At 45.6% G+C, this 15,278-nt stretch overlaps 2 protein-coding genes across 2 annotated transcripts in view; both read right to left on the bottom strand.

Moving 5' to 3' along the window:
* LOC119512632 (GC-rich sequence DNA-binding factor 2-like) overlaps positions 1–15,278 on the bottom strand; it is a 935,299-nt gene that overhangs the window by 278,859 nt on the left and 641,162 nt on the right. The gene's annotated exons all lie outside the window — the stretch shown is intronic.
* The window catches only part of TACR1 (tachykinin receptor 1), a 157,872-nt gene that overhangs the window by 3,777 nt on the left and 138,817 nt on the right, over positions 1–15,278 (bottom strand). The window contains exons 3-4 of the mRNA XM_037807422.1: positions 3,134–3,284; positions 1,138–1,334 (exon numbers count right to left, since the gene is read on the bottom strand). Coding sequence (XP_037663350.1) covers positions 1,138–1,334; positions 3,134–3,284 — 348 coding nt within the window. The remainder of the gene's footprint in view (positions 1–1,137; positions 1,335–3,133; positions 3,285–15,278) is intronic.

Below are 15,278 nucleotides of genomic sequence, written 5' to 3'. Positions count from 1 at the left end.
TTTCCCTCAAGTAGCCCAGGGACTGAAAGGTGACTTGCTGCCAATCATGCCCCTTCAGTGAGCCTCAGTTTCCCTCTTTGTACAACAGGAAGAGTCAGCCTTTACTTAAAGACATGCTGGGAGATTTAACCTGCAAAAGTTTATGAAGGTCATCAGGCTCCTCGAAAAAGGCCAAGTCTCTGAGTTAGACTAAGAGAGAGCATTCGGACAAGTTCAAGAGAAGGCCTTTTCCTAAATCCATAGAACCTGAATGTCTCATGCACAGAAGGCACTTTTTAGGCTGATGACTGATGGATATAAAGATGGTAACAAGCATTTTGTTCCTGCCCCGCCTCCCACCTCCTTTCCCACCCAGAGCCTGGGGTCCCAGCCTGGGTGACAGATTGTGCTGCAGCCACGGTGTCCCGGCTCCCTGCTGGGACCCTCTGTGAGTCACGGTGAATTCCCTTTTGACGATCACCATCCCTGATGGGGCGCCCCCTGCTCTTACTTTGTCTGAGGTTGTGGGGATCACTCTCCCCAACCCCTTTGACCAAGTACGGGCAGGAATCATACATTTGAGGACTCCTCTCTGCTTACCTCATCCTGCTAGAACTGCAGGCAGAAACTGGGTAAAGCTGCCCAGGTTTTCCAATGGGATAGGGAGAGGAAAGTGAGCGATCAGAGAAGGGAGAAGGTGCCCTGTGGGGGATGGTATTCCAGTGGCGCGTGTGGTGGGCTCAGCTTTAAACCCACTCTCTTTCTCTCTCTCTCTTTGGATCCATAGGGCAAACTCACAGGCCATCAACAGGCTCCAGCTTGCAGGCATGCTACAGATGCAGCAGTCACAGAGGTTTTTTTAATTCTACCTTCCTCTCCCCATCACACGTGGTTGGCAGTGTTTAAAAATCAGATTTTGCATAAAATCTGGATCTGGATCCTCTTGAAAAAGAAAAAAAAAATCTGTTTATTTACCCTGAGCTCACATTCCTGCATAGCAATCATCAGTGGGAGCTGAAGAGCATGGTAATGAGTTTGCCGCAGTCCTCACCACTCCCTCTTGTCTCCCAGCTGACTCTGGTAGGCCAGCTGCTTGGCCACTGTACAGGCAGATGGTTTTGTGGTTCCTGGAGGGGGTATGGGGAATGGGGTCCTCACCTGTCATTGAGGCAGCAGTAGATGATGGGGTTGTACATGGTAGAGCTCATGGCCAGCCACATGATGGCCAGGTAGACCTGCTGGATAAACTTCTCCAGGTAGATATCTGGGTTGATGTAGGGCAGGAGGAAGAAGATGTGGAAAGGCAGCCAGCAGATGGCAAAGGTGCATACCACAACGATCATCATCTTGACCACCTGGCAAGAGGTCAAGACAGGTGAGGCCACCAGCACATTCTCCCCACTCCCTTGGGGCTGTGTTCTTACTTCTCTCACCCCCTCATTGCACACAGTGTGGGATGGGGTGGGAAGTATTTATAATGACCACTTTTGATAAGGAGGAAGGACCTGTTACATGCAGTGCCAAAGGGCTTTGGTTATGTCCGTGGTTCTCAGAGTGTAGTCCTGGGATTGGCGTCATCAGCATCACCTGGGAACTTGTGAGAAATGCAAGTTCGTGGGCCCCACCCCAGACCTACTGAAATCAGAATCTCTGGGACCAGGATCCAGCAGTGTGCATTCTGACAAGCCTTCCACGTGACTCTGATGCACAATCAAGTTTGAAAACTTCTATTCTGTTATCCTTCTGGGCAATGACTGGAGGAGCCAGGGAAGACCAAACTAATGGGGAAAGCTTAATGTGTCTTCCGAAGGGCAGGATCCAGGAAGGCTGAGGAAGCAGCAGAGGGAATGGGAAAGGGGAGGGACAAGGATCCAGGGCAGGGGCGAGGTTAGGAAACTCAGGGGCAGTGATGGAGAGGGGAGGAGATTCGGGTGGCTGTGGGAGGGAGCTTCGGAACGTCAGATGTTTATAGGGGACTAAAAGAAGATTTTACGAATACTGGGTGATGTAACCCCCTCCTTTCTATCCCCAAGAAATCTTCAGTAAAGAACTACATAGCATCCACACAGTGAAATATTACACAAAATAAGTATGAAGAATGAGAAAGCTCTCCATATGTTGAATTTTGAAGATCTCATGGTGAGAAAAAGCAAGGAGAACACTGTGCATTTACTATTTGTGTAAAAAAGGGGAGGAGGAAAGGATATATATTTATTTGGCTTATAAATACATTAAAATATTTAGAAGGATAAATAAGAAACCAATAACAGTGATTACCTGTGTGAGTGTGTATGTGTGTGTCTGCAAGTGTGTGTGTGCCCTTGAGAACTGGGTAGACGGAGAACCTGAAAGGAAGGGAGACTTCTCATGGTTTTAATATGTTTCTTTAACTTTTAAATTTGAAATAATTTAAGATTCCCAAAAAGTTGCAAAAGTAGTACTGAGAGTTCCCAGGTGCTCTCACCCAGTTTTCTCCAGTGCCGGCATCTTACATCACCATTCTACAGAATCAAAACCAGGAAGCTGATGCTTGTAATACTATTAACTGCACTACACACCGTATTTGGATCTTGCCAGTTTTACAGGTGCTGATTGTGTGTGTGTATCGTTCCATGACATTTTATCACACGTGTAGGTAAGTGACAACACCCCACAATCAGACTATAGGGCTATTCTCTCACCACAAAGAAATTCCCTCCTGCCGCCCCTTTATATCCCCCAACCCTGACCCTGGGGACATCAGATCTGTTCTCCATGACTATGATTTTGTTCCTTTTAATACGTTTTGATTTTGAACTATGTGAATGTATTACTTATTCAGATTTTAAGCAAATAATTAAGAGAGGACCGCCTTTCTTAGTTAAGTGTGTGTGTGTCTTAATAGATTGACAGGTAGCAATAACTTCTAAGGAGCAGGTGCAGATCACAAATACATTGATGAGACGTCCTTCCCCTCCCTCATCTCCCCTCCCTTCCCCTCCCCTCCCCTTCCCCCTCTTCCCCCTCTCATCCCCTCCTCTCCCCTCCCCTCCCCTTCACAGATGCTTTGTGCCTGGCGCCTCTCGCCTCCTCGGCTCTGGGGCTCACAGCCCTCCTGCTTGCCAGCCTGTCGCCCGAGCCAAGGAAGGTGAGGTGCTGCCCGGCCCCGGCTCACCTTGCGCTTGGCCGAGACTTGCTCGTGGTAACGGTCCGAGGAGTCCCCGGGGATCTCGCTGGCCCACAGGGTGATCCCCACGACGGTGTACGCATAGCCGATCACCAGCAGGGGGAGGAAGTAGATGAGCACTGTCACACAGATGTGGTACCTGCAGCCAGGAGGGCGGGAGGGGTCAGTCTGAGAAATAACTGGGGGTGGCCAGGCCTGGCAGCTGCCCCACTCGGCACTGTCATTGATAGGCATGAACTATCCGGTGCAGTGCAGGGTGTCACCTGCCACCTGCAAAGGGGGGATGGCTGATAAAAACGGATGAACCAGAAAAAGCCAATCTCAAATTATGTTTTCCTTCTGGATATCTTCAGTCAAGGGGATTCCTGCTCAGACTGGAAACAGAATAATAAACCTTGGTAAGAGGGAACTGAATCTGTTGTCTGCCCCAGCAATTTTAGTTGATGGTAAGTACAATATCATTTACAGAAAAAATGGATGTAAACAGCCTACATTAATAACAGTATATTTTCTGGAATGAAGGAGATAATTGTATCAGTTCACACCTGCCAGACTACACTTATGCACAATTTTGGTACAGGGATGTAGACAAACTAGTACATTCAGACGAGAATGCCCAGGATGCTTTGTGACAAATGGGCTCACGGAAATCAGAATAATAAGCTTGGAGAAGAGAAGACTCATTTAAACAGCTGTCTTCTATGAGAGGGATAAGATGTATCCTAGAACAGGTATGAGAAGATAGAAGCTAAAAAGTAAAGCCACTTCCAAGCCTGGCTCTTAGAAATATATCTCTAGATGGAAGCTGCCTGGGTCCCTGCATCACTGCCTGGAACAGAAATGTCAGCTGGCTCACAATGGACTGCAACATGTGCAAGAAATGAACCTATGCCATGTTCGGCCACTGAGATTCTGAGGTTTGTTTGTTACCAGAGTACAATTTATCCTATTCTGTTTCAGCAAGGTCTCCTCTAAGTAGGAGACTCAAATAAGGTTTTTGCCTTTTGAGAAATGATATTTTTCTCTAGGAGTCCTTGGCTTGTTTGGACAGTCATAGCCATTTTTTTGGATATGAGTGTAATGGAGAAGCTCAGCATTCCAAATAGTAATAGTAATAATGATGAGAACAGCTATTATTTTGGGGCTTTTGCCATAGGTCAATAATACCTATGCCAATGTTAATATTATTGCCAGTATAATAATAATAATAATATTTATAATGGGCACAATACCAAGTATTTTACTGGCATTTTCTTTTTTCATCCTCAAAACAAATGATGGGTAGGTGCTATAAAAATCCCATTTTGTCATTGAGGAAACCAAAGCTTAGACAGTTTAACCTGCTCAAATTCACACCAAGGAGTAAAAAGAGTTGGGATTAGAACTCAGGTCTGTGACCCCAGAAGCAGCGTCTCATCCCTGGGACAAAGGTCACCCAATGACCCTTTTCCCCTCTGTTTACAATCTACGCTTATTCTCTGCAATGATTTTCTTCCAACAAGGAAAGCCCAAGGAATCACTCAAGTTAGTTCTTTCTCTTTTATTGATACTCCATTTACTTTCAATCACTCCTTTGCAAAGCCCTGCGGTTTTACCACATACTGACATCTGCAATCTGAAGACACCCGCACCACCACTTTGGCAGAGTCACGAGCAGCTGCCCTTCTGTGCAGACAGGCCACTCCTGTCTCCCCTGGCCACCAAGGACCCTCGAGTGGCACCTCCTTGGGAGCCTTCTGAGTTCTCCAGCCACCGTGGCTGTGCCTGCATCCCCGGTTTGCTCCGTGATCTCAGCCCTTCTCTCCCACGGCTGTACAGATAGTGTTTGCAAATAAAGCATTTGAAGACTACAGGGGCAGGGACCCCCCTCCTGGTTGCAACTGTTTCTCCTACCTGTCAAAACAGCCCCCCTTACATAGCTGAGCTTTTGTCGGGAGGGAGAACACTGCAGTCAGGTCACTGATGTTTCTAACCAGGACCAGGGCTTCTCAAACTTGAGTGCAAACCTCAGAATTCCCGTGAAGGGCTGGTACAAACACAGATGGCTGGGCCCCACCCCAGTCTCTGGCCCAGCAGGTCTGGGATGAGCCTGAGAATCTGCTTTTCTCTCCAGTTCCCAGGTGATGCTGCTGCTGCTGCTGGTCCCAGGTCATGCCTTGAGAAACGATGTTCTAGATCCTGTGCTGTTCGAAGCTGTAATGGACCCCAGAAGAGCCATGACCATTTAATCCAATCTTGTGGGGTGGGGACTTTGGACTGAATAGTTCCATGGAGATGTGACCAACTCAACTGTGGATGAGACCTTTGATTAAATTATTTTCATGGAGGTGTGAACCCACCCATTCAGGGTGGCCCTTGGTTAGAACACTGGAGTCCTTCAAGAGAGCTCACAGAGAGAAGGAGCTCAGAGAAGCTGAGAGAGACATTTTGGAGAGAAGACCAGCAGATGCCAGCCATGTGCGTTCCCAGCTAACGGAGGTGTTCTGGACACCATCCGCCGTTCTTCAGTGGAGGTATCCTATTGTTGATGCCTTAGTTTGGAAATTTTTGTAATGTAATCCAGAGTTTGCCCCTGGGAGAAGCTAAGAGCCAACACAGACCCAGTCCCTTGGAGATGTTTGGAGATGCAGACAGAAAGACATTTGGAGATGTTAAGCTAAGAGATGAAGCCCAGAGTTTGCCCCAGAGAAGCTAAGAGAGGACCCCCAGACACTTAGAAACACCCTGGGAGACCAAGCAAGAATGCACAGGAGCTGAGAGAGAGAAGCTAAGAGAGACAGAATCCCAGGGACATTTTGGAGAAAGTCATTTTGAAACCAGAACCCAGGAGCAAAGGACCAGCAGATGCCAGCCATGTGTGTAACCAGCTAACGGAGGTGTTCTGGACACTATCAGCCGTTCTTCAGTGGCGGTATCCTCTTGCTGATGCCTTAGTTTGGAAATTTTTATGGCCTCAGAATTGTAAATTTGTAACCCAATAAATCACCTTTATAAAAGCCAATCCATTTTGGGTATTTTGCATTTTGGCAGCTTTAGCAAACCAGAACAGACCCAGGGTTCTCAACCCCAGCTGCCTGCGGGAATCCCCAGGGAAGCTTTGAAAATGCCCAATGCCCAGAGATAGTTACCCAAGTGGCCTGGGTGAGAGAACAGTAAACAGCATTAAAAAAAAAAATTCCCCAAGTGGTATTGATATGCAGCCAGAGAACAACCGATCGTTGTTTGGGATTTTATGACTTCATTGAAGTGCCCTCTGGGAAATTATGGATCAGGCCGATAGGCAAATTCTAAGATGAATCAGTAAACATATGATTTATCAGCCTTTTTTCTTTTTTTAAGAAGGAAATGTAATTTTCTTATTTATCTGAAACCAACAAAAAGTATGGACTTAATTTCAGCTAGAGAATGTTATAGTCAGGTAGAACAATGGCTTGTTCATGCTCTAATAGGGATAATCAAGAATAATAGGAAAATTTTATCTGAGCTAGGGTGTGAGTTTCCAGATTTGCAGACTTCTACTCCTTCCAGGCACTCCCTGCCCTTGCCTCCACCTCCCCCCCAAAAAGGTAGGTTTGATTCTTGGATAGGATCTGAGATTAAACACCTCCTCCTACGTCTTGGCTCAGATAAACTCCATTTACACAGAAATTGCAAATGCTCAGTCCAAACAGTGACCGAGTTATCAAAAATTCTAAACGAATGTAGGTGAAATGAATGAAACTTCCTCATTAGAAAATACTAATATGAATACACTTCTTTCACTTTGATAATTTTGGGGGGAAATTTTACCATACCCTTGTAGTTAATTGGAGACAACCATGTTTTAAAAATTTTTGTTTTGTTTTTTCATGAAAATCATTGCTTTTGAAAGCTGGTCAATGAGCCTCGTGTAGTCTCATTTTGTGTGGCTTCATGCTTTTTTCTTAGCTCTTGATTCTCATATTTTCTAGGTTCCAGCCAGGCAGGATTTTATAAACTCTTAGAGTTAATATCTGCCTTGGGAGAAGAGATCAGGGGTCGGGATACACTAGAAGTGAGCCAGAGAGAGAATAAGGTATGCCCGCAAGAGGTGGCGGCAGAAGGGAAGGCTGGCCCCGCTTAGCCCTAACTTACTGAGACAACGGGGGAACCCAGTGCATTGGTTTTGATCATTAAGTCCTGTTGATTGACTTATTGTTACTTTCAGAAGGAAGGTTCTCGCTACAACCTCATGCCTTGTTTCTCCTCTCTAGTTCACGCCTCCGAGCAGGGAGCAGGGCTTGGCACATACACAGGAGAAGCTCATTGCCTATGGAAACCGAGGCCCAAAATCTTGCAGGTTTCCTTGTTTTTAATATCTTAACACCTCAATGTGCACTCACTCATCCAGGTTCACTTATGTCTCACTAGCTGGACTCACCTCATTGTTTAAGCATCAACAGTTCCGGCTTCTGAAAGAAGCCTTGGCATTGGGAATCAGGATCGATAGGTCTATTTTATAATATCCAGGGATAGTCCTACTGTGCTTCATGGAGACTGTAAGTGCCTTGGGGTAGGGAAAGAAGGGGCCATGAGGGCCGGGCTCTGGGCTCCATATCTTCACTCTAACCAGACAGTTCTGCCTTGCTGGGTTTACAATATCGTCTTTCTGTAGATGACTTGGTTGGGGGCAAAACAGATTTCCACTGTTACAGAAACTTTGCAAAGCACTGATTAAATCCAAGCCCCCAACCAGTTCATTGACCCTCTATGCAATATCCCTACCAAGCAATCATCCAGCAGTCTCTTCTTGAATACTCCCTGTGACATGGTGCTCACTACTTGTCGAGCCCAGCTACATCAGCGACACCCAGAAGCTTGTTAGGGATGCAGACTCTGAGGCCCCACTCCAGACGGACTGAACCAAAAAGTGCATTTTAACAAGACTCTCTGGTAATTCTTCATGCATGTGGCTCTCAGTCTTGGCTGCACATTGGAATCACTTGGGGAGTGGTAAAAAATTCCAACACGACTACCCTAGAGCCTCTGGTTCAATTGGCCTGCAGTGCAGCCTGGCCATTAGAATTTTAGAAGCTTCCCAGGTGATTCTTCCAGCATGGCCAGGGCTGAGAATTACCCAGATAGAGCCTCCTGCTGTTGGGCAGCATGACTGGAGCAGATCCTCCTTAAACTGAGAGATTTGTTGCCCTGTAGCTTCCACTGGTTCATCCTAGGCCACAAGCAACAAGCAGAATCCACCTCTGAGGACGGTGCTGCAAACACAAGAGGCTGAGATTATGTCTGTCTCCAGGGTCTGCCCTCTACATCGTGGGCTGGGCAGCCTCACCCTGCACCTCCACGGAACATTCCTTGGTTGTCTCTCCTTCTAAGGGCATGGTGTAAGATTCCTGCTTGATTTTTTATTTCCTGGGGGAAAAAATGTGTTTTTCACAGATAAATGGGGTTACTTTGTTGTAAAAGAAAGCAAAATCCATATACTTCTTGGTGTGCTTTGACCACCTGACATCAGAGCCAAATTTGAAAGCTCTTGAAGACTCTTAGGAAGCAGGCAGAAAGGCTGACCCACTAAGTAATAAATTCAGCAAGTACTTCTTCAGCATCTGTTATGAACCTGGCCCTGTGCTAGGGGTGGTTGCTCTGAGGACAGCTTTGGTCTTTGCTCTCTTCTCAAGTAGCTGGCAGTCTGTCGGTGAGACAGGGAAGTGCCAAGGGGTTGACAGTGTTGTCTCTGCAAAAGGAGAGGAGGCATGGGGGGTGGGGGTGGGGGGAAGGGGACGCCTTGCAAATAAACCTATAATATAAAGATACATAAAAAATTTAAAAAGTAACCTTAAATACAAAGGGATAGGTGTTTTGTTACTAAGTGCATGGAAGGCGGAAGTGAGATACCCAACCAAGCTGGTCAGGGAAGCTTCCTGGAGGAGGTGGTGCTGGGCGAGGCCTTGAAACACAGGTAGGAATTAGACAGACCAAGAATGGCGAGGTAGGCACTGCAGGTAGGGAACCCCACACATGTAAAGGCTTGGAGGGAGAACCACGGTGTGATGGGGGTACTGATGGGACTTGTACTGAGTGGAGCATAGACCAAGTGGGGAAGGACCAGAAGAGTTGGCCAGGAAGGTGGTATATTAGTCAGGGTTCTGCAGAGGAACAGAACCAACAGGAGAGAAGTATGTGTCACTTTATTTCCATCTCTAGATACCTATTTATCTCTATCTATGTCATCTATCTATCTATCTATCTATCTATCTATCTATCTATATCTATCTAATCTCTCTATATCTATAATTATGTATCTATATCATGTGTCTAATCATCTATGTATCTAATCATCTAGCTATCTATATAGTATATCATCTATCTATATCATCTATTTATCTAATCTATCATCTATCATCTATGTATCTAATGTCTCTCTCTCTCATCTATCATCTGTCTGTATTATCTATCTACTTAATCATCTATCTATGTATCTAATCATCTATCTATATCATCTATCATCTATCTATCACCAATCTAGCTCTCTATCCCATCAATCATCTATCTGTCTATCTATGTAAATATTAAGAGATTTATTGTAGGAGTTGGCTCACACGACTATGGGGTTTGGCGAGTCCAAATTCCATTGAGCAGGCTGCAAGCTGGAAACTCCAATGAAGGTGATGTTGGTTTCTCCAGGAGAAGCAGGCTGGCTGAAGTAAAGATAGAAATTCTTCTCTCTGACTGCTGAAATCCTCAGTGTACACTCTAAGGCCTCTGGGTGATAGGGGGAGGAGACCCTCTCCTCGCTGGAACCAATCTCTTTTGTTTATCATAGATGGACTCAGCCCTAGATGCAATCAATTGACTAATGATTTAGATCCATGTACGAAATACTCTCACAGTATCAGTCAGGCCAGAGTTTGTCTGACTAAGTAACTGGACACCATAACCCAGCCAAGTTGGCACATGAAATTTCACCATCACAAGTAGACAGAGACCGAATCGTGAAGGGCATATTATAAAAAGCTGGGGAGTTTGTCATGAATTCTGAATTTGATGGAAAACCATGAAATCTTTTTAAGCAGGGAGTAATGTGATCAAATACTTGTATTCTGGCCGTGGATGGATGCAGGCACGGCTTGGGACAGCGAGCTTTTAGGATGCTGTATGTTGCCTGGTGATTACTGAACCAGAATTAAGTTAAAGGGTATCCACTTTTTAAAAACAGGTTTGATATATATTGTCAAATCACTTTCTAGAAAACATATGCCAAACGGTATCCCCAGCTTTTCATGAAATTGCCCTTTTCCCTGCAATGTCTCATGGGGCATTACCATGCATTTTAGTCTTTCATGGTTTCCTACTTTGATTTTAATATTTAGTAATTCAGTGTAAGTTGAAATGTTATAATTACACTTTTTAGTCATTTTCATTTCTTCTGTGACTTGACTGCTTGTATAATTTGCTCAATTTTATACGGGGGTATTCATATTGTCCTTACTAATTCGTAAGAACTCTTTATGGCTTCTGTTTATCAAATTATGTTTAGAATGGTCTTCTCCATATCAAAATTACAAAAACATTCACCTAGACTTTCTCCCTGTTTATTTATTTGCATTTAATTATTCAGTCCATCTTGGTATTAAGAGAAAATACTCCAAATTTGTTTTCCAACAATTGTTTGCAATTTTCCCAATACTATTTATTGGCTACTCCATGCTTTCCTCACTGATTTGAAATGACACTTTTACCATCTACTACCCACATGGATATTGGATTCTGATTCTGGGCTTTTGTTCATTTTCCTTCATCTATCCCTCCTCCTTTCTGGTGTCAGCTCCTCACCATCTCAATTCTTGTGGCTTTGTAGTACATCTTTTATCTGTGGCAGTACAAATCCCCTCTTATTATATCACTTAGTTCCAAAAAATAAAATATCATCTCCAGACCTGTGCACTTTCAAGAAGAGGGTCAGGGGACAGTTGCAGTTATTTGCAGCCAGGGCTGCAGCTTCCCAGAAGATACCAGGTTGTAAACTCACTGGCTATCTCCAGCACCAATACTCACGATGGAGTCTCGTGAAGGATGCTTCTGGTCTGCCCAGGGCCTTCTGTCTCTTATGGTCAGTTCCCTCAGGCAAAGAGAAAGATCTGAAGAGGGTGCATTACCAGGAATGGGTGTCAGAGTTTGGAAATGCTCTAACAAGAGAAAGCTAAACACTGGACTCGAGTAGAAAGGAACCAAGCTCCCTTACCCACACCATCCTCTTTCCGTGCTGGTTAGGGGCAGTGGAAGGATGGGGAGTGGGTCCACAGCAGGGGGTGGGGTAGTATGTGCACGGAGGCAGGCAGCTGATAATCGTGCCTCAAATTTTGATTGGGTGGGTGTGTTAAACACAAACAAACAAACCAAACAAGCCCTGAGTTACAAAGCTCCTGCAGGCTTCCTATGGCTGAGAGAGGAGAACAAATGAGATGGTTCTTGGTTTGGCCAAGGATCTTATTGTGTTTGGGGGATAGGAAAAGATAGTTGGGAAGCCTAATGTGAGGTGAGGTGGAAAAGGCTAAATTGGCTTTTGTGGGGAAAAATATCAAGAGTACAGGTAACAAGAGAGAGAAGGATGAGAGAGTAAGCCTAAGAGGAAGAGGGAGAGGGAGAAGGAGAGAGAGAGAGAGAAAGGGAGGGAGAGAGGGAGACAGAACAGAGAAAGACTGGGGGGAGCCTGAGCCCCGTGTTGGAAGCAGGGACTTACAAAGGACACAGCCAGCAAGAAATTTCCTTGATGAGGGCTTCTCACTTCATCACAAGGAGCAGAGATATCTGAGAGTAAATTCAAAGAGAGTACAATCCTCTCCTATGTTGCAATGCCCGGATTTATCTCCCCAAATCTTTCGTGAAATATGCCTCACCCAACAACTGCACATTAATGGGGCTTTGAGGAAAGGAAGGAGGAGGAATGGTTTCCAGAGTGGAGCCCAGTGGGCTGGCCTGAAATGTAAGGCACAGAAGTTCCCACCAGTGGGATAGGTTCTTAACTTGGATGGGGATAGGATATGGTGGTGGTGGTGGGTGGATAGGGAGGCCTTGCTTAAGGAAGCAGGGAGACAGAGAGGGAGTTTCTGACTCTGTACTGTGTTCCTGGCTCAATCTTCCCAATCTGCCAGAATGCCAGTTCCAGAAAGAACAGGGATGCCTGTTCTAGAAAGAAGTCCCAGCCAGCCATTGGGCCCTGAGGTCAGAGTCTTGAGCAGACAATCGCCACTAGGTGGCGCCAAACCGCAACCGCGTCTGGACCAATCACTATTGCAATTAGATTCCTGGTAGTTCAGTCACCCAGCAATGAGGCGGCCTGCATTTTACGGGCTTGCACTCTTTGCACACCGATCTCCCCCTCCCACACCCCTACTTACAAGCCCTTGACAGTGTCATGGTGCCGTTCTCCAGTAGGTGTTTTGGTGCAGCTTTTTCTATGCATGTTGCAAGCTCCTTGGAATATGACAACCCTGTTGGAGAACAAGACTGCGTTCTATCTGCTGTGTTTGCGCCATCAGCGGGGCACTGACAAAGGCTTTGCTGATCAGACTCACTCACCCTCAACTCCTTTAAATGCTTGCTAACTTTGCTGTGTTACGCTCTGCTTGCGGTTGGGCTGGCTGACCCGCGCTGCAGAGGGGCCTTCCGCCCTGGGTGGGAACCAAGGGCAGATCTGCCTCTGCCGCTGCAGCCGGTGTTGACGCCGAGCTGAGGAGGGCTCGGATACAGACAGCAGAACCGAAGCTTGACCTCTGATCGGTCTCTCAAGCGGTTAAAATATGGTTATTCTTGGTGAGACATTGTTTAGAAACTGCTTCAATCGGTGCCAACTGATCTAAGTAAACATTTCCTGAAATAAGTCTCTTGCCTCATGAATGGGTGTGTTGGTTGGTATTTTACACGCCCTCTAGTCCCCGGGTTTGTGAAGTACACGAAAAATAATCAAAACAGTCCTAGTCACAGTATAACCACCTGGGCCCCCAAGTCTGGACTCCCGATGCCAAGTGTGACTCTCTTAATGTGCCGGGAAAGTATTTCCTCTCTGCAGGGTAAATCTTAGCCCAACACCCTCTGAAATCTTTTCTTCTGATGAAATCTGATGAATCAAGTGTGGGACAATGTAAATACCATGGGCTTGTAGAAGATGTAGAAATTTTACGTGTTCTATGTGCAGCAGTTTCATTGGAAAGGTGTTTCTGGAAAGTGGATTCAACGTCAGCTCATTACCTCTGGGACTTCAGGTTAAGAGACAGATATCACTAACCTCATTTTAAATTGAAAAATTACGGTACAGGGAAGGTAATTGCCTTGTTCAAGTCCCTCAGGGTTGAAATGAGAGTTAAAAAAACCAGATTTGTCCTTTTCTCATTTCAACCCTTTGCATTTCTTTCTCTTTCTGCTCAGTTGAGCTAAGAAAGAAGAATGGAAAAATGTCACTCAGAGCAGGGAACCCACAGTTTTCATCAATGAACAAATACATCAAGCAAAGAAATAATCTGCTGGCTCAATAATGGCAGGTAATTTATTGGAAAATAACATGGCTTAAACAATTAGACCCATAATTCAATTCAGTCTAGATGGGTGCCTTGGAAGGTGACCAACTCTTAGATTCCAGTTCGTCTGGATTCATTCTTGTATTTGCACAGCCTCTTCCTGTCTTGGACCCTTGGCTGAAATATGTGGGAAAGACAAACACCCTACTTTTGGTTCCTTAGCCAAGAGTTTCTCAGCATAGACAATAGACCATTACACAGTGAGCCCCACAGGCTGCTAGCTTATAGTTTCCATTAACAAATTGAGCAACACAATCCATTTGTCTCACAAGAAACTATCAAGGAGACCACATTAATCAGTTTGAAGTCCTCTGTGATTTCTGTGTGAGAGGATACGCATTTTTAACATGGGAATGTTGACAGATTTTCCCACCTCCCCAGGCTGGCCAAGGAGAATCCAGTAATTTCTGGACCATCTTTTATGCAATGTCCTCTGATCTATACAATAAAGGAAGACTCACTCCCTGCACCCTAGCAGGGGAAGAGAGTAACAGTGGGACGTAAGCAAAGACAGGAAATTTCTCGTACGTATTGCTGTGAACAATTGTCTGGAGCACCTTTTAATTGTACTACTTTATTACTTTGCCTATTTAAACTAGGCTCTCTGAACTTGGCTCTGCCTTGACACTGAACCAAGCAGATTTAGACTTTGTAAGGTTACACGTATACTATAAGCAAAGTTTCCTGTTCAGGTTTGGGGCCAGCCCTGTGTTGAGGGGGCATCTTCAGCTTTAGGTGAAGAAATTGTGAAGGAAGGGGCTGCAGAGTTGCTGCCGGGCCCCATTCAGCCCCCCAATTTTTAATGAACACTTACTTTGTGCTACTTGGTGGGGGATATGGAGGTGAAAAAAAAGACATAGTCCTTGTCTTTGAGATGCTTAAAGTAGAAGGGAAAGACAGCAAATAGACAAATCTGCCAGTAAACTGATATCAATATATAAAAAATGAAATGACTGATTGTGCTAAGGGGTGGTGACAGGGAATGCCAGGGGCTCCTATCTCAAGGACCCTGTGAGGCGGTGGTGTTTCAGCAGAGACCTGAAGGATGAGGAAGTCATGAGTGGCTGCAGCAGGTGCATTGGAGGACCCCAGAGAAGGCCTTTGGGGAAGGAGCGTGGGGTGGAGGGGGTGAGGGGCATGCGGTGTGGGCTGGGGCCACATCACTGGGTTCCTGCAGGGCAATCTGGGACCAGAGGGTACAGCTCAGACAGAGACTGCCAGGAAAATCCAGGGTGCATTTTGGGGACAGAATTAGCAGGACTTGCAGATGGGAGTGGGTGTGGATGGTGACAGATAGAGGGAAGTGGAGAGCCCTTCCAGCCGCAGCACATTTTTCATTCTTAGGAAGGAAAGGGGCTTCGGGGAGATGGCAACCTGGTTAAAATGATATTCCAACATGGTCACAATCCTGGTTAAAAGGGGGCCCAGTTTGAATATGGTGCAGGGAGTGCAGATGTGCCTTTTACTTAGCAACTAAATAATCTCTGTTATAATGCCGCTGCTACTGGTGGTCTCTAAATTCTGTAATAATAATGATGATGATGATGATAATGATGATGATGAAATTAATCAGAAGAAGAACAACC

This window comes from Choloepus didactylus, chromosome 17, assembly GCF_015220235.1.
Source record: "Choloepus didactylus isolate mChoDid1 chromosome 17, mChoDid1.pri, whole genome shotgun sequence".
NCBI classification, from domain to species: domain Eukaryota; kingdom Metazoa; phylum Chordata; class Mammalia; order Pilosa; family Megalonychidae; genus Choloepus; species Choloepus didactylus.
This window is presented reverse-complemented; position numbering and strand designations above follow the sequence as displayed.